This window comes from Anguilla rostrata, chromosome 1 (genome assembly GCF_018555375.3).
Source record: "Anguilla rostrata isolate EN2019 chromosome 1, ASM1855537v3, whole genome shotgun sequence".
Classification (NCBI taxonomy): Eukaryota; Metazoa; Chordata; class Actinopteri; order Anguilliformes; family Anguillidae; genus Anguilla; species Anguilla rostrata.
Window position 1 is genome coordinate 24,312,328 of NC_057933.1, and position 25,019 is coordinate 24,337,346.

The following is a 25,019-nucleotide window of genomic DNA, read 5'->3' on the forward strand; positions in this document are numbered from 1 at the left end:
GCAGCTCTGAGGCACTTGCTTTGCAATGCTCCAGCACTTTGCTCAGCAAAAATCACGAAGGTTTGAAGGTTTCAGGGAGCTTGTCACAAGTACATCTTTTCAGAATTTCTGTATCACATTTGCCACTGTGTTCTGACTTAATAACAGTTATTTGCTTATCCTCTGGTACCCATGTCCTGTTTCGTGCAATGAAATAACTTTTTTCTCAAGTCTCCAGACAATTCTCTCCCATGTGGTGCCATTGTTGTCAGCATTAAGTCTGAGAGTGATTCAATTGGTTAAGTACCACAATTGTCAACCAATTACACCTGTTTGAGTGTGGTGGTTCAACAGACTCATCTGCTGATCAATTGCTCTTAACTAGCACCAGAAAACATTTTTAACTTTCAGGAGGGTGTACTCAGTTTTTCAACATGGCCTTTTATCATTTTGATAAGAAAATCATATATTCCTGTTTAGTATTGACATGTTTCATTGGGAACTGATAAACCATGTTTCGGGAACATTACATGATATAGGAACCCTGAATAGGTCTTATTTGTAAAGAGAGATGGATTTGTTAGGTTTTAGAGGGGGTGTACTCATTTATGCTGTGTACTGTATATCTCTATTCACGTTTGTTTTCATGAAGGGCCAAACAACATTGTGTGCTTAAATGAGGAAAATGTTTATTTGAATGAGGACAGGATGACAGATGACAGGATTTGTAGCAGTTGGAAATTTTGTCTGATATATTTATACTTTTTTCAAATGCTTAGAATATGCCCTTATCAATGGCAATTCAATAGCTTACTAGTAATATATGTCTGGATGTTAACTAAAGAAATTCGGGATATAGCAAAGTGGCCCAATTCAAAGCTAAATTCAACTGGTTAAACACCACATGGCATGGAAAAAAAAAATACAGAACTGTTAATGCTCTTTACATAGGGACCTCACAGTAAAATTAAAACTTTAATATAATTGTAGAAGAGAAAAATATACATCTAAGATTAAATAACCCATAATTTTTGTTCCAGGAATGATCCGTGTGTATGTGTATCTCTGAAAATCAAATTAAAATTTTACGCCATGCTTTCCACCTTTCTGAATAGCCGCACTTCGCCTTCACACAGGTTATGAGGCACTCACTGGAATCCATATGTTACTACACTGTGCAGCTTTCATGATCCATTCCTACAGCAAATCCAAAAACACTTAATTTCTTTAAAAATAGCATATATTCTAGACACCAGCACCCCCCTGGCCAAAGTCAGACTAAGCATCAGACTAAGCAAATATGGAATAAATTGCCTACATATGAATATAAGGTTGCTTATCTTTAGTAACATATAAGCTAAACATTTTTTAAAAGCTATACCAATACAATACCAGGGTGATTATTTACCTATTTAATTTGAACACAGTACAGTTTCATAAAACTACAAAAATACTGTACTTGCTTCTATAATTCACAATGAAACACAACAGATGATGATGAATGCAGTTATAATATGTGCATTATAAACAGGTATATGAAATACAGGTGCAGAATGAGTAAAGAATTCTGACTTGCTGTTATTTCACCGCAAAAGTTTTCACAAAGCACAAATCATTTTGTAAAAAATGCAGCTAATTGACCATGTTCCCACGGCTGTTTTCAGGTAAAAGCGGAAACGTTTTTCCATTTGCAGGCAAATTTGATCAAATGGGTTTATGCAAACATTTCTACAACAGCGGTCATTTTGCCTATGTGTATACACAAGGCTATATTACTGTCTGGGAAAGCAATCGTCACCAATGATCCTAAGTGATCAACAAAGATAACTGGCAAATTGAGGTCCAGAATTAAATCAGCAAAAATTTCCTCTACTTTATCACTATCTATGATTTAATTAACTGCCTTGCTTACAATATTTGTAAACTGACTGGTTTTGTTTTTTCCAAGCTCAACCTGACTAATTCAGTCATATATATAGCACATAAACATAATAATCTACATACTAGTCATTCCTAACATGTTTGGCTGTTTCATTTAATTCATTCTGAAATTTTGAGATGCCAAAGGAGGCAGACTGGAAACTATCTTTAAAATAATACCTTTTCTGAAGTAAGAGAGGCTTTTTTTATTTAGCCATAGGAATACATTTATAGGGCTATCCATTTGGTGAGGGCAGAATAAACTACTGTCTCTAGTGCTGTAAACCCAAAGCTGCTATGGAAACATCATTGCAATCAGTACATCTACAGTTCTGTGCGGTTTCATGCAAATATCCTAACTGTTGGTGGGTCTAGCTTTATATGCAGGGACAGTGGGAGGAGCTGTGGGGATAGAGGGTGTAGCTATGGAGATAGTAGGTATGGCCGCGGTGAAAGAGGGTGTGGCCCTGGGTACAGTGGGCTCCATTTGGCAAGGTTTCAGAGCACATACTCTATTATAAGGCTTCAAACTCGTCAATCCTCTGCTTTGTGTTGCCCATACGGATCTGCCGCAGAGTCTTGTACTTGTCTCGGCCAGCGCGCACATTTTCTGTGTGGAGCACGTCGTTCTGGGTCGTCTTGCTGTCATCGCGGGCTTGGGCCAGCTCCGAGCTCAGTGCCTGGTAGGAGAAGAGAGGAGTCGGAGTTCATACGAATACAATCTGACAGTCCATAGCAACTGTACAATCGCTCAGGAACAAGGGACCACAAGCCAGCTAAGACTTTCTAACTGTACAAGACCATTTGTGAACCCCGCTGCCAGAAAGCGTGACCTCACCATTAGCTGTTTCTGCACACGCTCGTTCTTCTCGGCCTCGGTCAGGCGCTCCTCCTCGTTGCGGTGGTCGTCGAAGCCCTCGTTCTGCAAGTCGGCGCTGTAGGAACTGCTGTTCTCCTCGCTGTCGTCCTGCTCGATCTCGTCCACGTGCTCTTCGACCAGGGGGGCAACAGGAGGCGGTGGCGGGGCTGTTTGCACCATGATCAGCTCCTCTTTGGTCTTCAGTAGGTCATCCTGCACCTCCTGAGCCTGAATCCATACATGTTATGAAGCCAGTTCGAACAGTGGCTATGCAGGCCAGATAGTGCTTACAGTGCAGGTGTATAACATAAGAGACCAGTGTTACAGTACAGTTGTATAGTATAGAAACAGCTCTATCAGTATGGCTGTATGATAAAGACAGCTCATACAGTACAGTCGTATGGTAGAGAGACAAATCTTTCAGTGTGACTGTATGACATAGATACAGGAATTATTGTGGCTGTACACTATAGTGTTTACAGTGTGGTTGGATGGTATATGTTCTCTTACAATATGTTTAGATGGTATAGAGCCAGATATTACAGTGCAGTTGTTTGGTATAGAGACCGCTGTCACAGTGTGTTATGCATGGAGACACTCACCCTACACTGCCACCTCTCTGCCTCCTCCTCCTTGGCTCTCTTGGCCTCCTCCAGCATTGCAATCCTGGAGGTGTACTCCTCAAGCTCCGCAGCCTGACAACACAGATGGTCACTTATTACGATGGCAACCATGCAGCCAAGTCTGTTCACCAATAAGCAATGTGGGCTAGTAAATGAAAAATCATTTGGCATGCCTTTCAATCTGGATGGTTGTTAAAGGAGTTTGAGGATTAAAATGGCTAGAAGTGCTATGGGAGGGAATCTACATAGCTAGTGGTCTTAATGCTACTAAAGACATGTTTGTACAAATCCCCTTAAGCATGGCACATGGCTACACAGGGTCACAGTTCCTGTGTTTTTAACAAAATACTGAAAAGCTTGTGCATAAAAGCTTGTGTGTAAAAAATGAGAGCATACAAGGCAGGGTGGTCTAGTCCTTCTACCATTAGCTAAATTTGATTGGGGTGACAGGCTAAGCTCGTAGCTCAGCAGTGCAGCTCAGGAGCTATCTCTGTAAGTGTTCTTCTGTGTGACAGCTGCTCTGCTTCTCACCAGCTGCTCCTGACTCTTGACCTGGTCCTCAGCCTGCCTCTCCAGTTCCTCTTTAGCCTTCAGAGCGGCGTAGCGCTCTGCCTCCAGCCTGGCTGCCTCCTCCTCCACCCTCCTTCGCTCCTGCTCCAGCTGCAGGGCCCTGTCTATCTGCTCCTGCAGGGCTGAGACACGGACGCAGTCATTATTGCAGCTCACACACACACAGAAACACAGGAGCTGTCAAGACCGCAGTTCTCACACACACAGATACACAGGTGCTGTCAGGACCGCAGCTCACAAGCACGGGTCTTCTTTCCCTACCTCTCTCCGCCTTCTTTGACTGCTCCTCAAACTGGTACAGCTTCATCATCAGCTCCTGCTTCTCTCTCTCCATTTGGTCCTTCTCCCTTTCCATGGCTTCTCTCTTCTTCTTCTCACTGTCGAGCAGGGCTCTGCGGGGCAGAAACAGGTGGTGAGACAACACAGCACACCACAGCGCTGTCACTCACGCTCGCCCCCCTCTCTTCGCACACGCTCACACAGGCCCGCGGACCCAAACACATGCACACACAGACAGGGTGCGGGTCCCTCACCTCTCCATCTGCTTCTGGTGCTTCTCCTCACGGGCCTGGGCCTTCATCTGCTGGACCTCGATGGTGTCGGGCTTGCGGCGGCGCATGTACAGGTCGTGGTTCCCCATACACAGCGCCAGGATGCGCTTGTTAACGCGCAGGCGAGGGGCGTAGAACACAAAGTCCTGAGAGAGAGAGAGAAAATGAAGAGAACATGTGAGGAGTAACCTGGAGAAGGTACTTTACATTATAAACACAAGAATTATAATAGTCATGATGTCATGAGTAAGAATTAAACCACATCATCACACTACCGATTGTATTAATGCCGTACACACAATCAGAGCCATCCTTCCCACTAGGCAGACCAGGCACTGTGCCTACGGCCCCATCTTCTCAGTCAGGGCCCCACCTTCTTGCCTTCCTTTGACAGATTGCTTTTTTAAAGGTTTCAGTATGACTACAATATTTTGGAGGGACCCCCAAATTAATTTTTTCTCAGGGCCCCTAAAATTCTAGGGATGGCTCTGTGCACACAACAGATTAAACAAAAAAGATTATTCTCAATATAATATTTTATTTGATTCCTTCTTATGAAAACAATGAGGGTAGTTTCTGCATGATGGCATATTTTTAAAAAATAATTACAAAAAAATAATGACATGCCATTTGTCCCATGATGTTAGATTTATCTTACTGTTAAGAGTTGTTTAAGACTTCATGAGAGTTAGTTATGTCCTAATATGTAAAAGCACAGAAATGAAAGGGGGTGTAGTTTCTCCCATCACTATATGAAAGATAAACTGCAAATGGGTCTACATTTAGCTTTTGTTTCCCTCTTCTGGTCCAATAAGGTAACTGCAATCATCACACAGTCACAGACAGCAGACACTTTTCCCCTTGGGCTAAACTGTCTAACAACTGGAGATTTTGTAAACGAGGACTCTAACTTTAACACTGCTCATTGCAATTAACAACTAGTTTTCTAGTGAGGCTGGGTACTGAACTTATGTCAGGATTGGTGGTATAAAAAGCTAATAAAAGCAAATACTAAAAGCATGGTCTCTTAAAACATTATTTTAAATAATAGGTTTATGAGAAAGATAACCTTATCACACATAATGCACTATGTATATAATAAAAGTAACTATACAATTATAATGAACTGGTTAAATTCCCTGCCAACAATTAAGACATCATCTAAGGCCCTTGAACTAATGTAAACTGCATTGAAGTCCACACCCACTGAATAGGTTTTATGGACTGTCCGTGTAGCGTAATGGTTAGGGAACTGGGGTTGTAAGTACAAGGATGCAGCCTCTGTCCCAGCAGGTACTGAACCTTGATCATCAAGGTAATTAACCTGAATTGCTTCTGAATTGCTGTAAAGTATGTAAAGAGAATAAACTGTGCTAGCTTGTCTCAATAAAAGCACCCGGTAAATGCCTAGAATTAATAAATAATGACTGTAAAGGAATGCCAGAAGTCAATAGCATTTAGAATATGAAGACCCAAGCCAAACACTGGGCATCCAGCTGAATTAGCCATATCAGGTGACTGCATGGCATGTTCATGTCCATGTTCACGTTCCTACGTACCATGTTTCTAAATATTTGTGTATACCTATGTCATATTTCAATATTCAATTGTTAATGGGTGCTCATGTATGAACAAACTACACTACATGGCTAAATGTATGTGGACACCTGACATCCAACATCTCATCAAAATTATGGGAATTAATATGGAGTTGGACCACCCTTTGCTGCTATAACAACCTCTATTCTGGGAAGGCTTTATACTATATGTTGGAGCATTGCTGCAAGAATTTGCTTCCACTGAGCCAGAAGAGCATTAGTGAGGTCAGACATTGATTGGGTGATTGGACCTGGCTCACAGTTGGCTTTCCAATTAATCCCAAAGGTGTTGCTCAGGGCTCTGAGGCCTGGTATAAGGCATGTTGTGTGAGTGTGTCACTACCCAACTCAGTTATTCCCATGGTCTCGTCCCAGATTTGGGAGCTGCTGCTTAAGAGGAAGATAAGACCACTCACTGGTGCCTTCTTGTCCATGGGTTTAATCACAAACTTCTTGTCACTAAACGAGACATTCCTGATCTCACTCCAAGGAAATCCAATCTTTGGAGTCAGCCTGGGAATGGTAGATACAATTATGAGTCTTATTATTTGTATTAATTACATCTATAACAAATTAGATTAATTATATAATTTGTAGATATATCATTTGGGATCCTAAGACATAGTATACATTTTAGAAGAAGTGAGAATATATTGAGAATAAGAGGCTTGGAAAGTCCTACTCATTGGCTTTAGCAGTGATAAATGCACATATGTCCAGTGAGGATGCTCTACACAGTGACCTGTTCTCTGTTCTCTGTTCTCTTTCTGGTGTATTGGGGACACTCAAACAGTGAGTTGTCCTCTGTCATTTAGAGGGGGCAATCTAATGCAGTCACCTGTCATCCTTCTCATAGATGTTGAGCCCCAGGGCATCCACTCCCAGCCATAGATCGGATCCCTTCTTGTTTTTGATGTCAAAGTAGTTGACTCCATACATCTCCAGGTCCTGAGCGATTTTCAGGTACTCCAACATAGCATCATTCCTGTTTGAGAACATATAATATAATGTAAATGAAATGAGCGCTTGCATTTGCCACATTATAAGATAAATGACCCAATAATCAGAGAGAAATTGTTTTCACTCAGACTACTAATACAGCAGAGCTCTGCACAAGCATGTTTAGTTCAGTGTTGTTTTTGAAGCTAAACGTGGTAATAGAATTCTAACCTAAATGGGATGCTAGAATGTTTTGTTAAATATGGCACTGGGATTTTGGCTTGAACAGACTGCTGGAATGTGGTACTAGGGCATGAGTGACCAACGAGGGCTGCATCTATTCCAGGATTTCTTCCCAATTTCTTCCTTTTTTAACGATGCAATTAACCAAATCAAGTGCAAGACAATTTGTCATAGACTAATGAGTGACTGCTGAAGACTGTTCTTATGTACCCATGTACGATGTTTTACTGTGGTCTCTAATATACAAATATACAAATTGAACAGGTAGTAGTGTATACAGTTAATTCACTTACTATGCCCAAGCAATCGGCTGAAAAAAAAGCGTACACCCACCCCGGCCTTGCTGGAATGGAATTATCATCCACTGTACTAGCTGGTTCACTTAAATAGTAAGCATTGTTTAATGAAATGTGGTACTAGAATGTGGATTTAACCCTCAGACATACTTGGGTGTAGCACGGTGTTCCGTATGCCATATTTGAATCCGCTCTTCCCACTGCTCCTTGGAAAGTTTGTGCTGCTCCAGAACACTAGGGAGGGAGACAGGGAAAGTCCACAGTCATTTGCTCATTGGGTGCTCCTTATTCAGTCTAAAATATCTCAATCACATATTATTCATGATGTCATTCACACCGCAGACCATAGGCTATCACAGTAAGCTGTAGCTTGCCCCCGTCCCACTCACCGTTGAGGCAGCAGGCGCTCAGAGCTCAGGTAGCCAGCCTGATTGGCGTCCTTGTTGTAGTCTCCGAACTTAGCTTGGACAGAGTAGGAGGCGAGCAGCACGGCCGTCTCTGGAGGGCAGTAGATTTCATCTCCCAGAATGCTCTCCTTCACTTGTAAGAAGAAGAGGCGCTGGGTGACCTCCTGGATCAGCTCCTCTGAGACATCCTCTGGGAAGAACTTTGCCCGAAACTTAAACTGGAGTGGGTTCTCCTTCTTGACCTCCTGGGCGACCACCTGCGAGAGTGAAGGAAGGAAGGAAGGAGAGGTGGAAGAGGAGGAGTGTTCTTAAAGCTCTTTGCAGCCAATTTAATTATTAATGTAAATAAAGAAAAAATAAACCAAATAACTAATATGAAATTAGCATAAGAAATACCAACACAACACAGAGACAGAAACTATAGCTCCAGCTGAGCTCTGAACAGAGCTCTGAGCCAATCAGGCAAAAAAAGCAGCAAAAAAATTCAGCAGTGACTAAAGATCATTTAGGATGGAATTAAGTCGTACATTTTGATATACTCATGGCAGCTTATAAACTTAATTTCAGCCTCACCTTTTTCTCATTTCTCAGCCAGGTGAGGTATCCTTTGCTGTCTGTGTACTGCAGGCCAAAGTACCACACCTCCCGGAGTCCTGCAGTCCTCAACACCTGCAGAGAGGACAGGTACATCTAAGTGCGGTTCCAAACAGGAAAACAGTGCAGTTTTGCGAGGCAGGTTATCTATACTGGTGATAAGTGACTATTGATTCCTTCTGCAAAAATACAGTAACTGAAAAAAATTTATAAATAATGAAAAACCAGTGTAGTGTGAAGGGATTACAGAATGTTTCAAGTCAGAAGAAGTTTGTTACAGGACAGAGACACTGATAAAATAAAAAGAATAATATTTTATTTTATTTCATTATTTTACTCATGCTTGAACTTGATTGTGAGGTTATGTTCAAAACCGCAGCTATCTAAAAGCATTACAGCAGATCGACAGGATGGTGTATACTGGTATTTAAACAGTGACTGTTTTTAAACAGGCACAGTGGTGCAAATGAATTTGTCTAAAATGGCTGCCAGTGAAACATGCAGATAAGGAGTGTTTCCTGAGGTGGAATGAAATCTTGATAAGATAGGAAAAGATTAATGAGCAATGTGACTGCGAATGTTGGGACAGACCTGGTCAAAGAGCTGTTTCCCAGTAGTGCTCGGCTGGATGGCGAACTCCAGCTCTGCGTCCATCGTGGTGACGCGGACATTAATCTGCGAAACACACAGACGTTCTGAAAATTTAAAAGAGCTTAAAAACCAGCAGTGCAGTCCCCCTCCTCCCTTAAAAAAGAGCTATTTTTTCAAAGAGGCAAATTTACCCAAGAAATATGCATGATTTGAGTATCCAACAATGCCCACCACCTCCCCCATTCCACAGCCCAGAGTGTAGGCCCCCCTCTGAGTCACAGTCACAGTTGCAGTCCATCCGAATCCACTTTCATTGACCTTGTTCTAGTTATTCTTGGGGAACAGTCCCCTGTAAGAGCGTATCTGAGCTCAGCTGAGGTCTCATCTTGGGCCCCGTGGCTACCTCTGGGCTTGTGACCCCTGCCCCGGATCCCAGTCACACCGCTGTGGTTAATCAGTACATTTTTAACAGGTTGAAGTAAGCAGAAGAGCTGCCACTGCCACAGAGTTTCAGGAGCCCATTTTCCCTTGTCTGCCTGTTCTCCGGGGAAGGTAAAATATTTAACTACAAGAAAGGCTTTATGAGTAGTCTGTTAAGTTGTGCGGCCATGTGATCACTGCTGAAATAATGACAATGCAGCATAAGCATGAACATATGTATTCTCTTTTTTACTGCTGGGAGGCAATATGAAAAATAACTTGTTCAGTATGTATACTTTCTACAAGTTTTTTATTTTTCTTTCTCCTGAAAGAGAGGAAAGAAACTTGTCCAGAGTAAATGCACTTTGCCAATAGGAACTACAGTGTAGCAACAGGGCATTCAGAAATGCTGCATTTCTCCAAGAACGTGCGTATATATCACTGATTAAGCACATGAAAACAGATTTTAATGATTATATTCCATTTCAGTGCATGCAAGTTTGACATGTTTCCTCAAGTTAAAAGAACAACAAGGACTAAAGTAGAGCACTAAAGTGGTCATAGTTTCCACTACAATAACTGGTAAACTACTTACTGCATTGAAAAAATACTACCAAGTATCAGAGAGAAACTGACCTTGAACTCATTTCTACCTGCACCACCTCAGTCACACATGGTATATAAATGGTATATAAATGACAAAATACGGATTGGTTCGTCCACTGGTCCAGACAAGTGTAAGCCAGATGTAAAGAGTGATTTGCACTGAAGTGCCAAATTTAACCAAAGCTTTTGACAGTGCGTGTGAGAGGCTTTCACAGTAAAGGTCTATGATGATCTCAGAGTGAGAACTCCACACACAGGAAAAGAGAAATATTCATTGCTGGTCAACTTTGGTAACTCATTGTATGTTCTTTCAAAATCAACTCCAAACTGCTTTAAGTCTTTCATAATAACTTTAAAGATTATCCCTTGTTCTGCACTCAAGAGCTACAACACTACATTACAGCCCAATGCCCAAAACTGGTCACTCTATATGTGGTTTTATAAATGAAATGTCTAATATCACAAATGAGCTTCATTTATATACAATGCTTTTTGTTATGAATTTCAGCATCCTGTTTGCTAATTTTAAGTCTTATACAGATGATGATACTTGGTTAAAACACTATATCCCTTTCATTTTCATATTGCACACCCTCTGATTTGGGTCATTTAAAATAATACTGTATACTGAATATTTTCAATACTATTTTTGAGGTGTCTAAATCATTTTAAATTATTTCAGCTGCTACCACAGTGTTTGCTTCACATGCAGGTTACGTGCCATCAACAAATACAATTATTTAACATTTGCATTTGCCATAGAATTCTTTCACGTCATTCCCTTTGACAATAGCTATTTCATTCTCATTAGTTATTTATATTAATAAATGACCACTTGATTGAAGGTGTGTCCCAATTTGTCAGCAGAAATGTGAAAAAATTGGCATTGTTCAGGCAGCAAGAAAGTGTGACTCGCTCCTGAAGAACTTTCAGGCAGGACTAATCAAGTGCCAGCAAGCAGGAACACTCTAAACAAAGGTCAGTTCCACCTGTACCTGGCGTCTGAGTGCTAACAGAACTCCATGCAAAATAAATGTTTACAGTTCGACAGTAACTTTTTTCTTAATTCCTTTAATTTGCTCATGCTGGATTTTCCCTCTCTGGAAATCTTATGGGTAAGCAATGTTTTTTTGATGACGGCAATGGGTTTGAGCACAAGGAAAAATGCACAAGTTCAATACCACACCTCACATGGTGCCATAGAGACCAATCAACAGGCACAAACAGACCTTGCTGTTCCTTTGGTCAACAAAAGTGACATCACACCAAAACTGCTGCACACCCTCATGCAGTTAATTTCACAAGCCTCGACCAATGAGAACTTTTCACTAGCATTGACTAGCATTATGGTGCTTAGCCTTCACTTAGTTCAAAAGTCTCAGCTGCCATATTTAATAGAATATTTGAGCATCTATAAAGCTGTTTCAAAATACACTGAATCTATTGAACAGTAATTGTAAAAACAGTATAAACTCATAAACTGTGCTCTTCTTGAAATGCCCGATATTGCACTAAATAAAGCCTAAAATGTCATAAATATGTATGAAAATGAAGACATTCATTTATCAAAAGTATCAAAATAAAATAGTTAAGCACAATCATAACATATTTGATTGGACACCTTCACAAAAAGATGTGACATACATACGGACCAAGTGAATCATATGGACTTCACAAACCGTGGACCATGCCAAATACAGTTTTCTTAACATGTTTTAGGCAGTTCACTGGTGCACTTATCTCGACCAACTTACACACTTTCTTTCTTTGTAAAATACAATCAGTTTATACCGCAGAATACTTACTGAAACAATTCAGGTTAAGTATCATGAATAAGGGCTCTACATCAGTTCCCCACCTGGAAATCAAACTTAAACCATGCATTTCTGGGGGTCAAACCCATTTAAGAAATAGACATCTTATATCCAACTTGAAGGCAAAAAAAAATACGAAAAATCAAATTGCACTTACAGGTTTTGGCATGTTGTGTCCTTTTCAAGGTCAAGTGTGGAACCAGCTACCAGGCCTCTTCTTGTTGGAATATCCCCTGAAATTAAAAAGTGCTTCCCCTCAGTAACAAAGACTTTCCCTGTCGATAGACTTGGCTCTCAGCTTCTGCCAAGTCTTGACGTACAGCACAGTGTCTTATTAATCATTAATAGACGTGCTACCCCAGATTCCAAATGAGCCTTGCCCAGAAGAATTGAAAGATAAGTGTGAATATACATCTCCTGCCATTAGATAAAGGTCACCCTGCCTCCACCCTTCTCTGTAAATACTTACCTCAGCACCTCTAAAGATACGACCCTTGACCGGACATAAAGGTGTAAAATCCTTAAAACGTGCCGCCTTCCAACTAGTTTCAAGTGTTGTAAGATATTTCTCTCAGTTTAACACCCAAAAGTCAACATATCGGCATGTGAGTGCAAGTATTTGTTATATGAAACATTGCCACTTGCTTCCAAATCTTGACAGTGCTTCACACAGTATGTCAAGGAAAGAGTATTTGACCTATGTTTTAAATCAGTTACAGCTCTTTAATAATTTTAATTTATGACACAGGCTAATGTATAAGTAACAACAGTGTTATAATACTTTTTTATTTTTTTAATTCCACTGGAAAATGTCATTCAATAGTTTACTTTCTTAAAACAATCCTGGTGCCTTTGAGTTTCTACCGTTTACCACGTCGCACCCCCACCCCCACCCCCACCCCCACCCCCTCCCAACAGGTATACCCTGAAGAAGTTCATAAACTAATACAGTTCAATGTGTGCTTTCTTAAAATAAGAAATAAGAAAATAAAATAATAAAAATCTGTTAACTCTCCAAATTAACACATCCCGACACAACATATGTGAATGTAGTACTATGATAACTTGCGAGCAAACTAACAATTTAGCTAACCTTCAACACGGAGCCCCATCCCCAATAGTCCTTGAAGCACCTGTTAACGGCGAACAGGGCAACACAAAACACAGGATTATGCCTCAAACGTAGGCGGATCGTACCGCTAGTTTGCACGTGCGATTTCTCAAATATCGTTAGGTGTGACTCGCTCACCTCTGCGGTGCAGTCGATGTGACTGAAGACAAACTCGGAGCACAGCAGAAATAGCCGCAGCTGCAATATGGCTGATCCTTGAGTAAAAGCGTTCAGTTCACTGCTGAGTCCAGATTACAAAGGTTTACAGCTTCCTGTTTGTCACCACTGGCAGGAACGCGCTTCAAACTCGCGATCCACTCCACAGTCCAGTATAGCGGGGCAATATGGGTCCAACTTCCTATGCGCTGAGATGCTACGTTTTCATTATGAATTAGCGAAAATGAATGTACACAGGCAAAACATTGGAAATTAGTTGTTATTCATGTTTTAATTCAAATTTAATTAAGTGCCCATAATAATTCACACAAGTGGGCTGGGTTTCTTCAGGATTCTCTCAAACATTCTCTCAAGCAAGCAAAAACATTATCATAATAACTGCTAGGACCGTGGTTACAGTAACATGGTGTGCAGATAGTGATGACTATTCAACACCTAAATAGAAAATAAATTTTCAATTGGATGGACATGCCACTTCACTTTTATTGGCTTTCAGCTAAGTACACATCAGAGGACCACAAATTTATGCAATTCTTTTACTACACAGTTTCAGCGTTTGGATATTTGGATACATACTATACATGTAGTGTCACATAATGGAGATTGACAGTCACAACATATGAATGATAAAGATAAAATACATCTGATCAAGGGAACATGCTTACTTTATACAAAAAAATGGCATAACTGCCAAAGTGGACATACCAGTAGTGTTACGCTCACATTTAGCACTGAGGCTCGCCATTCTTCCTACCACTTTTTCATCTTCAATTCAAATAGTTTCCAGAAGTAATGGTTAAGGAATTGGGCTTTTGACTCAAACGATGTCAGTTAGATTCCTAGAGGGGGTGCTGTTGTACCCTTGAGCAAGGTACTTCACCTGGATTGCTTCAATAATATACCCAGTTTATAAGTGGACAATATATAAAAATACAATGTAAATTACCCTGGAGAAGAACATCTACTAAAGGCAGAAATTTACAACACATCACATAGCTAGGTATAAACATACATATGCAAGGAATCACAGTGTGAATTTATAGCTTAATCAAACAAGATGCACCCTTAATACAAAGAAGAGCTAATTGTGACTATCCACTATTTCTTTTTGAAAAGTAAAATCATTTCAGACTTTAAAGACAAGAGATACCTTCCATTCAGGAGAGACATGTAACAAACTTTTAAAAAGTAAGCCTGCACACAATGAAGACATTAATGTTTTCCAACGAGAAGGGGAGATCATACTAGGAATTAAATAAAAATGTGATCAGGGCCCCAACACAACATGATTGTAACCATGAATAAACAAATTCTAAATAAATGTGTTTTGTTATTGTTTTTTAAGGTTGTGCTCAGAATTCATCTCTGGTGCTGAACTGGGGCTGGTCATCCGGCTGGAAATCCTCGTTCGGACTCCCATCTGGGTTAAGGATGCGTCTGGCTGTGTATCCTACGATTGGGTACTTGGTTTTGTACGTTCCACTGAACACACTCTCAAGTGACTCAAGTTGCTCCTCTGTTAGCCCCGTCTACCATGGAAAAAGGAGAAACAATAACATTGACATTGCTGTAGTCAATTACATTAATAATTATTTATATTTATGCATTTGTCCGACACAAATCCAGGCAAAGAATAACTACAAAAATAAGACACAATGGGCTGTTCAGATTACAATGCAAAACAGTAATAACTACAGTGAATGAGAATATAGCAACTGCATGAATTGGCAGATGCCTGTATAAGCCAAACTGGCTAGAACACCCAGCATCAAGATAACTAAGAATTCAAAACTGAAGTCAGCCACTGCTAAAAAATACTTTCAAAGGATACCATGTTTTAGTTTTAAGTGTCAATTCATGTAACAAAATGCATGCTTTTATGACAGGATTTTAACAGACCAGTGTGACACATTTCAACTCCATGGTTCAAAAAACTCAGCCTGGTAACACTAATGATACTCTCATAAATTGCTTTATTATATGCAGTATCAAGCTACGATAACATGTAAAAATGTGAAACTTAAATAACAAAAGGCACAATTGAAAGTTTTTGTATGCAAAGAACATGCGACAACTTTGATTCAAGAATCAAATTTTGAGAAGAAAAATGTATGTGTGCGAGGGAGACCTGGCTTACAGTGTCATGCGTTAGGTCTTCAGGATCCAGAGACATTTTGGCAACGGCTCTTGTGCTGTCTTTCCCCACCAATGCATTGTAGGGGGCGCCTTTCCCATAGAACTCTGTGGGGTAAGAAGTGTGCCATTACAAGCATTTCTGAGGAGTAATGTTTTTAGTTGTGTGTCAAAAAACAAATGACAAGGACCCCCCCGCACCTGGACAGTTTGGTAGCAATAAACGTTTAATGAACCTTGACCAATTTACCTGCTCAGACCATGGGAGGGCTGTCAGCTCATTTCAAGCATGGTTTATTTAAGTATTCCATTTCTGACATGAGGAATTTGAGCAGAATTTCAGACCTCCAGCAAAGAGATTTGAACGTACAGTATGTATTTTAAACAGAAATGTTGATATACTTAACTTTGGATAGATTTGCGAGACCATTTTTGTACCATACACTTTTGTCATAAATGTGAAAAAGTGATATGACTTAGTTTGCATGATCAATGTGGCCACCAACAGTGTATTCAGTTGAAGAACTTTGCTGTGCTCCATGTTTCAGAAATGAATCCTGACCATGCCGACACTGGGAGTCTAAGGCTGGGAGTCCCTTGTCACAATGGACATTTAGCAATGGGGTCACTCCGGAAATAATGGTTTTAATTGGCAGGGTATCCCCCTACTAATCACACAAAGGCTTTGCCATTTGTGCATCTATGCTTCATGCAACAGCAGCATATATGTCGTAAGAAGAAACTGTGCTGCAGGACTCTGCAGCTCAGCTTGTGAACTGGAGAGAAAAAGCTGCAGCTGGCTGAAGCTGCATGCATTTAGAGGATTGCATTCTCCTGAACTATCAAGGATGGCCCAGCAATGGGGAGGGCCTACACCTAATGTATAATTGAGCGCTCCAAGGTGATAAGAAACAAGCATGTAACCGTCCAGACCCACGGCGCAACTCATTTCCGCAGACACATTTTAGCTAGCACCACCTGCGCATGCGTCCCACAAAATATCCTCGTCTGTGAGTGAGTGAGTGAGTGAGTGAGCGAGTGAATGACCACAATTTGCCATGCATAACCCACGGCGGCAGTTCCTGTGCACCGTGGGAAAAATATTGTGGGAGAGTAAGTAAAGTAGGGAATAAACCATTGTTCTGAAAAGAGTGGTCACCAATGACTTGTCCCTTTGTGACATCATACACCTGTTACCTTTTTCTTTTGCAGCATCATAGACCATCCTTTAACATTAACCACCAATTACCTTTCCCCTTTGTGACATCAAACACCACTCCTTTCACTGCCATGTAAATGGGCAATCCTTCCTGTAATAGAGCAGGCGCAAACTTACATATGTATGTAAATATTTAATTTTCATCCTTTACAATAAATAATTTATAATGAGTTCAATAAAATTTGTGATCTTTAATTTTTAAGACAGCTACGCGTAAACGGAAACTGAAATGGAAGAAAATGTCAAATGTCATTCTATTTCATCCTTGTTATGAAACACATGCCATTTTGATATGCGTGTGCACTGTGCAAGCATTTCGGATATCAGAACTGTAGACCAGCCAAATGATAGTGTGTAGTGTAGACTATGCGAGGTAGCTATAGTATGAATTAAGCCGCTAGAGGCGCCTCGCAGCCTCATATCTAAAATATCTTTTAAAATGTATCAGCAAGCCTAATGTCCTATACCGTCTGCCATGCCATGTTTACTGTATAGTATTAAACTGCTAACGTAGATATAGGGGATATGTCACAACCGCAGCCACGTCTGTCCAGAATGTAAACAAAAGCGTACAAAGCAGTCAGGGACTTTTCACGGAAGAAATTTTACGACAGCAGCATGCTTATGTTTGGCTACAATGCAGCATAGCAACCAACTCTTATAAAAAATAGCTTACCTGATGTCCATTGTATTTTGATAATTCTTCGTCGGTGAACAATCGAACTGGTTTAACAGCGGATTTGTATTTCAATTTAGCATCGTCTGCTGAGCAATCCAAAGCGTAGACAAGAACTAAAGTGACATAAACTTTCAGCACTGTCATTGTAAACCTTTTTTGTTAGCTCGCTTAGCTTCGAAACTATAACTACTTCTTTCCAAGTGGGCTATCAGTTAACAGCAAGTGCTACGCAATTGCACTAGTATGAATACCATCTAGATGGGCTAAAAGCTCGCACCGATAATTATATCGATATAGAAGTAAACATGAGTGGTTCGACAGTACGGCGTCAGTCCTTTAAACTGAATTAAGGAGGCAGATAACTTCCTGTTCGGACTACTTTCAGAATTGAACGACTCAAATCCGTAGGCTAATTAAAACCAAGCTGTGGCCAAAAACCTGTTAGACAATTTTAGAGATGCAGCATATTTACAAACTACACAAAAGATACAGAGAAGGAGAGACGGACAGTTACAGCAAATAAATGGGAAACCAGTAGCCATGTATGCATACTTGCTATTATTAGATGCTAATTTTAATCCCATTCATTAAAAAGGCCCTGGTGGTATTGCATTTGTAGTGGAACTGTTCTTTCCTGCTTTCCTGAAGACATCATAAAGACAATTTGCTCAGCTGGTCCAACCAGCCCCTAAGTTAAAAAAAAAAAAGAAAAAAGAAAAAAAAGAATTTATATAACGATGTGAAAAGGAATGCACGGCTGCTTAGTTTGTGTCGGCTGGAGCCTATTGCAATCTGGGGCTCTTTTTCTAGTGGAAAGCATCCTACAGGCAGTGCGACTGCCCAAAGACTTCGAGATTGTAGCAAGATTGTGTCGTGCTATAACTTGTCTGTCTTGTTCCTATGTAAATGTAGTCATTAGCAATATGCTAGTTTCAGCGCTATTGCTACACCTTGAGTCTGCGCAAATCTTGTTGCAACATGGTAAGCTACGTTGGAAATTGCACTTGTCCTGGGAGTTTGACATCTTAAGCTTTTTAGCGGCTGGTTTGGTGATTAGAAGTCAGTTCGCGGACAAAATTCACGTTGGCTGTGAGGTTCTGCTCTCGTGACACCCTCGAACGTCACCAAATTCCGGCTATACCTCTATTCGCGTTAAACTGGCAAACAATCGCCGTCTGGCTTCGGGGTAATGCAATAGCCTATTATTCGCCAAAACAAAATTTTGGCGTAGCGCGAATTTCCGTGAACTGGACCAAACTTCTAAACGTTCAGAACTTTTTGCAGACCTTAAGTGTATGGGAATGCTACGAAGGGAAACCTCGCAGTCTTACCAAGAGGTAGGTTTTAGAGCTGGTGAAATACCACAGTAGCGATATCATGTAACGCTATTTTTGCTATTGTTTAAATGTAGCAAATATATTTAAGGTGGTGTCTAGTTTCAGTTGTAACAGTTTTACGAACCTACCTCAGGTAGCTAACTACTTGCTCAACGGAAGCGTGCTGAAGTGTAGTTGGTTATTTTTCTTCCGGCATTAGGAAATTGTTGCTACACTTATGTCACAGCACGAGTTGAGTGGTCATGTGCGGATCCCACATCTTAACCTAGCCTGGTGGGGGGGGGGGGGGTCGTCAAATGTGAAATGTCCCTCGATTCCATGTACTCTGCTTGGCTTTTGCCAGTTTGCTTGGTTTAGGCTCAGTTAAATGCTAAAATGCTATGACACGTTTATATTTCTCATGCATAGGTTATTCGAAGTTGGCGTAGCTTTCTCAGATAGGTTATTCGAAGTTGATATAAACATTTTCATTTTGGGTGGCACTCGTTTGCCTTCGTTGCCTTTGGGAATGGAAAGTTCATTAGACTGGTGTGTGATATTGAGGTTTATTCATGTATATTGTGTCGGGGGCATTGTAGCCTGAGACTTTCTTGTTCTGTGAATTGTCCGGGAAAGCGAATTATTCATTCATAGCTCAGCCTCAGCTACATTTTGTATTGACAATTTAATTGAATTAAAATTCAGCTTTAGCTAACAACAAAAGGCCCGCTTAGATCTGTTGCTGTAGGCCTATCCACAAAACCACTGCATTATTTTTGCTCGTTGGGAAGTTAGGAAACTCCTCTCTAAAACTACATAGTTGTCTGACTTTGTTTGGTCTCATCTGTCTGTTGTCTCAGTTTAGTGATGGTGCGGGTGAACAAATTCCAGACCTGTGTCAGGAGGACATACTGGATGAGGAGCCTGACGAATCCAAAGATGCTTTTCAAGGTATTGCCCACCTGACATTAGTGCTTTGACATGTGGCCATCACTAGTGACTCACTGAAGTGAACCAATTGTGTTGTGGCAACTTATAAGATTATTTCATACAGTCATTGGTCGACAGCACATGGTGATTCTAAACAATTTTCTGTGCCTGAATCTTCACTCGCTATTCACTCTTTCAACCCATTACACTCACGTTCTTCAAGTAAGATCTGCCAAGGCTCAGACTCCTATTTACATTTGTGCTGTGTTGTGTGTGTCATGTGAAAGTATTTTTTTTTTTTGGTTCAGAAACGGAAGACCATGCTGTTGTCAGTTACCCCCTGATGGGGTTTGACAAAGCCTGCCTGAAGAACGTTTTCTCCACCATACTGATGTTAATCTACCTGATGTTGACCACTGGGGCTGCCTTCCTGGCCTATCAGACCATCACAGACTTCATGCAGAAACTCAACCACCCAGTCATGTCTGTCACCTACAAAGAGGTGGACTACTTTGAGCCTGCAGGTGAGTTGCCAGGAAAGGCATTTATAATGCCAATAATAATATATACAAATACACACATAACAGCAATAAATGCATTAATCACATTTTTTGTTGTGCGGTGTCTGGCTAGGGCCATGGTTTGGTCATGGCCAACTGATGTTACAGTGGTGCAGGAAAATGAGTAACATGACTAATGCCTTTCAGTCAGCTGACAGGAGTTTAGAGGGAGTAGCAGAGTTCAGAGACACGGGTTAACATTTAGCTCAGTGGGTTTATTGTATCCCATATTGTTCGAAATGGCCAGTGATGTGGTTTGAAAACCTGCGGTACATCTGCCCATATTTTAACAAATTCTTATGTGTTAAATTTTACATAGGCATTTCTCTGTACCTTGGGAAGGCACAGCTGTTGAGCTGTATGCATCACCACCATGACCACATCCCACCCTTGGTGTCACCAGGGCAACCAGAGATAGGGGACTGTGTGACAGAGGAGGTCACCTACACAGCCCCCTACTCAAACCACACTACGGTGAGTGCCTACAATGCCCTCTACTACCAATAACACCAGGTATTTGCTAAGTCACATTTGTCATTTTTCCCTGTTGTATGTTGGATATGATTATACAACATTTATACAACAGTTTTGTGGGTCTTAGGATGTCAATGATGCACTTACATATTTTACTTTTAAATGGCAGAGAAATTGTTTAAAAGAAGACTTTTTCCTTTTCCAAACTTAAATTGGGTACACCCTTTCATATTGAAGGTTCATTAACAAGGACAAAATCTTCAATAAAATTAGTAGGGTTGAGTATACTGTGAATATATTATGAAAGAACAAACAGCTACATTTTCCTTTTCGTTGCATTCTGGGACATGTTTCACCTCTCTCCCCCCACAGAGGAAGGCTTTGGTGGTCCAGGGCCCAACAGATGTCAGGAACCGAGAGCTGATTTTCATGCAGTTGAGTCAGAATTTGACTGAGGAGGATTTCAGTGCAATCAGCTACATGCTCTTCTCCAAATTCAGTGACCTGATCAACAGGTATTTGTACTGTAGATGCTGACAGGCAACAGAAAACAAAATTATTTTAGTTTACATAAATGTGTACCTTAAAAAAAACTGCTTCATGTATTCTTCAATAATGCATAATACTTAATGCGTAATACTTCTGATGCATAGTGGTTTGAGTTTACCCAGCATAAGCAAATCAATGCACTACCAACAGGCAGCTTCCACTTAGTACATTAATCTGCTTAAAGTAAAACTTACACTGTTGTTTTTGTCCCCTATCTGTCCTGTTAACCCCTGACTCTATAGCAGGAACAAAGCCAGCTTCATGCAGGACTGTGAGAGGAACTACTCCATGTGGACATTCTCCGGAGGGTTCCGTACATGGGTGAAAATGTCCCTAGTGAAGACGTCTGGGAAGGAAGTGAAGTCTGTGGAGTTCCGGCAGGAGGTGAGGTGCTGGGCGTGCAGTGGGAGATCACTCTTGCAAGAATTGGCATAGCTTTGGCACTATGAAGAAAACAGTCTTAACCAGATTGACGTACATTATGGAACTTCTGTTAAAAAAAACAAACAGCAGCTGCTTCATTCTTCTCACTGTAAATTCACTGTGTCTCTGTCCAGTTTGTTTTCCCTAGCATCCTGTTGAAGACATCACTCTTTAGGTTGAGTTGACTGTGAACTAAGTGCCTATGACTTTTTGTTTTAATGGATGATTGACATTGTTTGTCCCTTTGTCAATCTGTATTTACTTCCCAGTCCGGTGTGGTGAAGTACAATGACAAGAGACCAGAGACAGAGAGAACCAATGAGCTTTTCTTCGTTGTGTTTCAGTGGAGGGATCCTTTTATCCAGGAAGTTCAAGATGTGAGTATACACTGACATTTGCTTCTGTGGCATAGTATTTGTTTTTGCATGTTCATTTTTAAAAATAAATTTGGCACCCAACATGGGGCTGAGTGTATACAATTCCTAATTTGGAAATGGTCAATTGTCTGCAACTGCCACAACATATATTCATGAACCCCACTGCTGATTTGGGACACTGTAGACATTCACAGTTGTCCTCTGAAACACCTAGTGTTGCCAGCTGCTGCTTTACACACCACAGACTACATAAGTTTATATAGAGCAGAGTCAAAGAAAGATCTTTTATATGCAGCTTTGACTGCAATCTACAGGTGCCCGATTAACCAGGAGGGCTAGTTAGATTGTGTGTCGCCCTACAGATAAATGTTCTTTTCTCACCATGTGATAAGATTCAGTCAGCTTTGGGAGAACTCTAACAGTGGATTCCATCCATGTGATAAGCTTGTGATGTGATAAGATTCAGTCAGCTGTGGGAGAAGTCTAGCTGTGGATTTAATAAGAGCATCTGATAAATCAATGTAATGTAAAGCCTTTGTTATAAAAGGCAAGTTTTGAATGAGAGGCTGGTGGGGAAAAAATAAATAAAATCATGCTTCTCCCAACAGATTGTGACTGCAAACCCCTGGAATACTATTGCCATCCTCTGTGGGGTCTTCCTGGCTCTCTTCAAGGCAGCTGACTTTGCCAAACAAAGCGTCAAGTGGATGATCAAAATCCGGAAAAGACACTTAAAACGGGGACAGAGGGAGCTGACTCACATCACCTGAGAGACAAGTCGCCTTAACAACCAACCATCAACTGTCCATCAGCTAATCAGCTGCAAAAGATGTGGGTCACAGTGTTCCATTTTTACAGCTAAACTCCCTGCCACACTACAATTTTTGCATTCATTTAAATATTTATTTTTTTGAAGTTAATATATTTTTTCATTTCAAGGTTGCATGCCAGCATACAAAAAATATAAAAAGCATCTTTATTTTTATGTCCGATGTTTCTACATTTTTTTTTTTTTAAACCATCTTTCAGTTTTTACCGATTTGGGATTATCAGGATGGTTTTGAACACTGACAATTTAAGTCTTTTTAGCATAGATATTTATTTTGGGCTTCCCCATTACACAGTAGAAAACAAGACAAAAACTAATCTACCATAACAGCAGAGGGATAACCTAAGTGATATTTTCATATTTCCATAAAAAATGTACTACAGCCGTATGGCTGATCTTTTAGTTGTTGCAGCACCAAATTGTTCCAGATGAGCATTTTTCAACTTTTCTTTTTCAACAGTTTTTTTTTTTTTTAACTGAAGCTGTGTTTCACCAAAGACTGAACAGTCATTTACATTTCAGTGGACTACAAAAGTATAACAAGTTATGTAAAATTGCTGTACACACAGCATGAATTGTTACGTGTTTGAAAAAGGGTGTATTCTGCCTGTGAGTCTGTTTGCCGTTTCATTCTCTTTCATCTTTTTCATTCATGTGATGTTCTTCCTGAGAAGGGAAATGTATAGTATGCAGGTTAGAGATGAACTAGAGAGATTTACTACTTTCAGATGATTTTGTAGCCATACCTGACACAATTATTTGTGATCCAGCAACTTGTCATTTCTTTTTAAGTAAAGCAAATATTAGCTGAATCATTTTTTGACATTCGAAACACAAATTGGTAATAAATTACAGAAATGTTTGGAGGTTATCACACATAATGCATTGCATTTTTTAAATGTCTTAAGCCTGTGAGCCAATCAAGAACTAAATAAGAAACTTGCCAGAGCTTCAACAAATGTACAAATTCATGCAGATTAGCTGGTGTATTACAGAGTGAAAGTATCCCACTGCCTTTTTGTGTTTCAGTGGACACATGATAATTAGCATCATCCCAATTGTATGGATGATGTTCGAGTGGAAAAAAAATATATAAAATTGTTTTTAGATCAACAGGAAACAACAAGTTGCATTGTCAGCCCATGACCCTTAGAGATAAGTTCTCATTGTTGGTTCTTCACTGTATTTCCTCAGGTTTAAAAGGCTCTTGCCTTATGGGGATAAGGGATATGTATACTTGATGCCTTTTGGCCAAGGGAAAATGTGAAATGTGAAAAGTAAAGTTACTGACTTAATTGCAGACGAACTCCTGCAATACATAAACAGTTTACCTTCCTTGTGGAAAAACTGGATCCATTCACTGTCACCTGAAAAATACTTGAGATGTGGGGAGGATTTTGTGATCTAATGTGCAATAAAATCTTTCATTTAACAACTACTGTTGCTGTGCATGGTGTCATTCAGTTTCTCAATAAAAATGCAGGTTGTAATTATCCAGCTGGTCGGAATAGATAGGCAACCATATTCTAAAAACAGACTAATTAAAATTATATTATCCTGTCTGTTTTTCGCACCTGTGTGAGCGCCAGTGGTAGCTCTTCGGCAGAAATGTTGAGTGAACAAAAGAGCACCGGCTAGGTGGATTTTCTGTCCACACAAAATAAAGATGCAGAGCAAGTAGTTTATCCTCATTTGGATTGAAAACAATTGGATTTCCCCCCCAGCCTCGTCCTAATTGAGCTATTTGCACTTACCTTGCTCAAAGTAAACCATATTGATACGTGTCATAAATACTGTAAGGTGGTCATACATACATTCTGGTAAAAATTAGGGTTATAGGTGCATTTTATGAAAAAAAAAAAGTTTTACGTTATGCTACGTTCATATGCGTATGTTGACTCTTGTTTATTATGTAGTAGGTTTTACATTTGTACGGGAAGTTCTTTGTAGGGTTTTATCATGTATGACTGTTCGACAGCTAGTACAAGCTTGCTAGCTAGCTGTTATGCGTGTACCTTTTCTTACAATACTAACAAATATAAAAACTCATTAGCAAGCTATTGTTCTCAGTATCATTGTTTTCTATATTACCTGCGTGCTGTCTGAGTATTCATTAAGACAATATGTCTGATCGGCAACGGCAACGGACAACAGTCTGACTATAATTTGAGGACACCTTTCTGCATTTCCTTGAATTGCAGAATGTATTTTTTTTTCTTCCACTATCTTTGA

General features: G+C 40.3%; 3 protein-coding genes across 5 annotated transcripts; 1 reads left to right on the forward strand and 2 right to left on the reverse strand.

Annotated features, from left to right (window-relative positions):
- Positions 1 to 643: 643 nt before the first annotated feature.
- On the reverse strand, positions 644 to 13,419 carry ezra (ezrin a). Of its 2 annotated transcripts, XM_064331207.1 has the most exons (15): positions 13,260 to 13,376; positions 13,104 to 13,143; positions 12,168 to 12,243; positions 9,171 to 9,254; positions 8,559 to 8,654; positions 7,968 to 8,242; positions 7,729 to 7,812; positions 6,939 to 7,085; positions 6,517 to 6,613; positions 4,485 to 4,648; positions 4,213 to 4,343; positions 3,913 to 4,073; positions 3,361 to 3,453; positions 2,738 to 2,986; positions 644 to 2,579 (listed from the first exon to the last, which is right to left on the reverse strand). In XM_064331207.1, exons 3-15 carry the CDS (start codon positions 12,177 to 12,179, stop codon positions 2,415 to 2,417), a joined length of 1,758 nt encoding a protein of 585 aa, XP_064187277.1. In that variant the 5' UTR covers positions 12,180 to 12,243; positions 13,104 to 13,143; positions 13,260 to 13,376; the 3' UTR covers positions 644 to 2,414. The 2 variants fall into 2 exon arrangements, with proteins under 2 accessions (XP_064187277.1, XP_064187267.1); XM_064331197.1 differs by lacking the exon at positions 13,104 to 13,143 and having other exon boundaries at positions 13,260 to 13,419.
- A 342-nt stretch (positions 13,420 to 13,761) lies between these two features.
- nenf (neudesin neurotrophic factor) lies at positions 13,762 to 17,851 on the reverse strand. The gene is made up of 4 exons (XM_064331241.1): positions 17,327 to 17,851; positions 16,681 to 16,741; positions 15,436 to 15,539; positions 13,762 to 14,827 (listed from the first exon to the last, which is right to left on the reverse strand). The coding sequence occupies exons 1-4, from the start codon at positions 17,471 to 17,473 to the stop codon at positions 14,651 to 14,653; spliced, it is 489 nt and encodes a 162-aa protein (XP_064187311.1). The 5' UTR covers positions 17,474 to 17,851; the 3' UTR covers positions 13,762 to 14,650.
- Positions 17,852 to 17,874: 23 nt separating this feature from the next.
- On the forward strand, positions 17,875 to 24,225 carry pacc1 (proton activated chloride channel 1). Of its 2 annotated transcripts, none has more exons than XM_064331219.1 (8): positions 17,875 to 18,666; positions 19,506 to 19,596; positions 19,884 to 20,099; positions 20,455 to 20,609; positions 20,982 to 21,124; positions 21,401 to 21,542; positions 21,851 to 21,958; positions 22,567 to 24,225. In XM_064331219.1, the coding sequence occupies exons 1-8, from the start codon at positions 18,625 to 18,627 to the stop codon at positions 22,726 to 22,728; spliced, it is 1,059 nt and encodes a 352-aa protein (XP_064187289.1). In that variant the 5' UTR covers positions 17,875 to 18,624; the 3' UTR covers positions 22,729 to 24,225. The 2 variants fall into 2 exon arrangements, with proteins under 2 accessions (XP_064187289.1, XP_064187297.1); XM_064331227.1 differs by having other exon boundaries at positions 17,875 to 18,310.
- The last annotated feature ends 794 nt before the right edge of the window (positions 24,226 to 25,019 follow it).

Excerpts from the sequence above, each read along its gene's own strand:
- ezra (XM_064331197.1), bottom strand. Across the intron at positions 7,086-7,728 it reads GAACACCGTGCTACACCCAA|GAATGATGCTATGTTGGAGT; the intron begins GTATGTCTGAGG and ends GTTCTCAAACAG. Across the intron at positions 2,580-2,737 it reads GTGTGCAGAAACAGCTAATG|GCACTGAGCTCGGAGCTGGC; the intron begins GTGAGGTCACGC and ends TTCTCCTACCAG.
- nenf (XM_064331241.1), bottom strand. The coding sequence starts at position 17,473 with ATGACAGTGCTGAAAGTTTATGTCACTTTAGTTCTTGTCTACGCTTTG. Across the intron at positions 15,540-16,680 it reads TGATGTCACAAAGGGGAAAG|AGTTCTATGGGAAAGGCGCC; the intron begins GTAATTGGTGGT and ends CTTACCCCACAG. Across the intron at positions 14,828-15,435 it reads AAGACCTAACGCATGACACT|ACGGGGCTAACAGAGGAGCA; the intron begins GTAAGCCAGGTC and ends TTTCCATGGTAG.
- pacc1 (XM_064331219.1), top strand. The coding sequence starts at position 18,625 with ATGGGAATGCTACGAAGGGAAACCTCGCAGTCTTACCAAGAG. Across the intron at positions 20,100-20,454 it reads GGACTACTTTGAGCCTGCAG|GCATTTCTCTGTACCTTGGG; the intron begins GTGAGTTGCCAG and ends AATTTTACATAG. Across the intron at positions 21,543-21,850 it reads CTGTGGAGTTCCGGCAGGAG|TCCGGTGTGGTGAAGTACAA; the intron begins GTGAGGTGCTGG and ends TTTACTTCCCAG.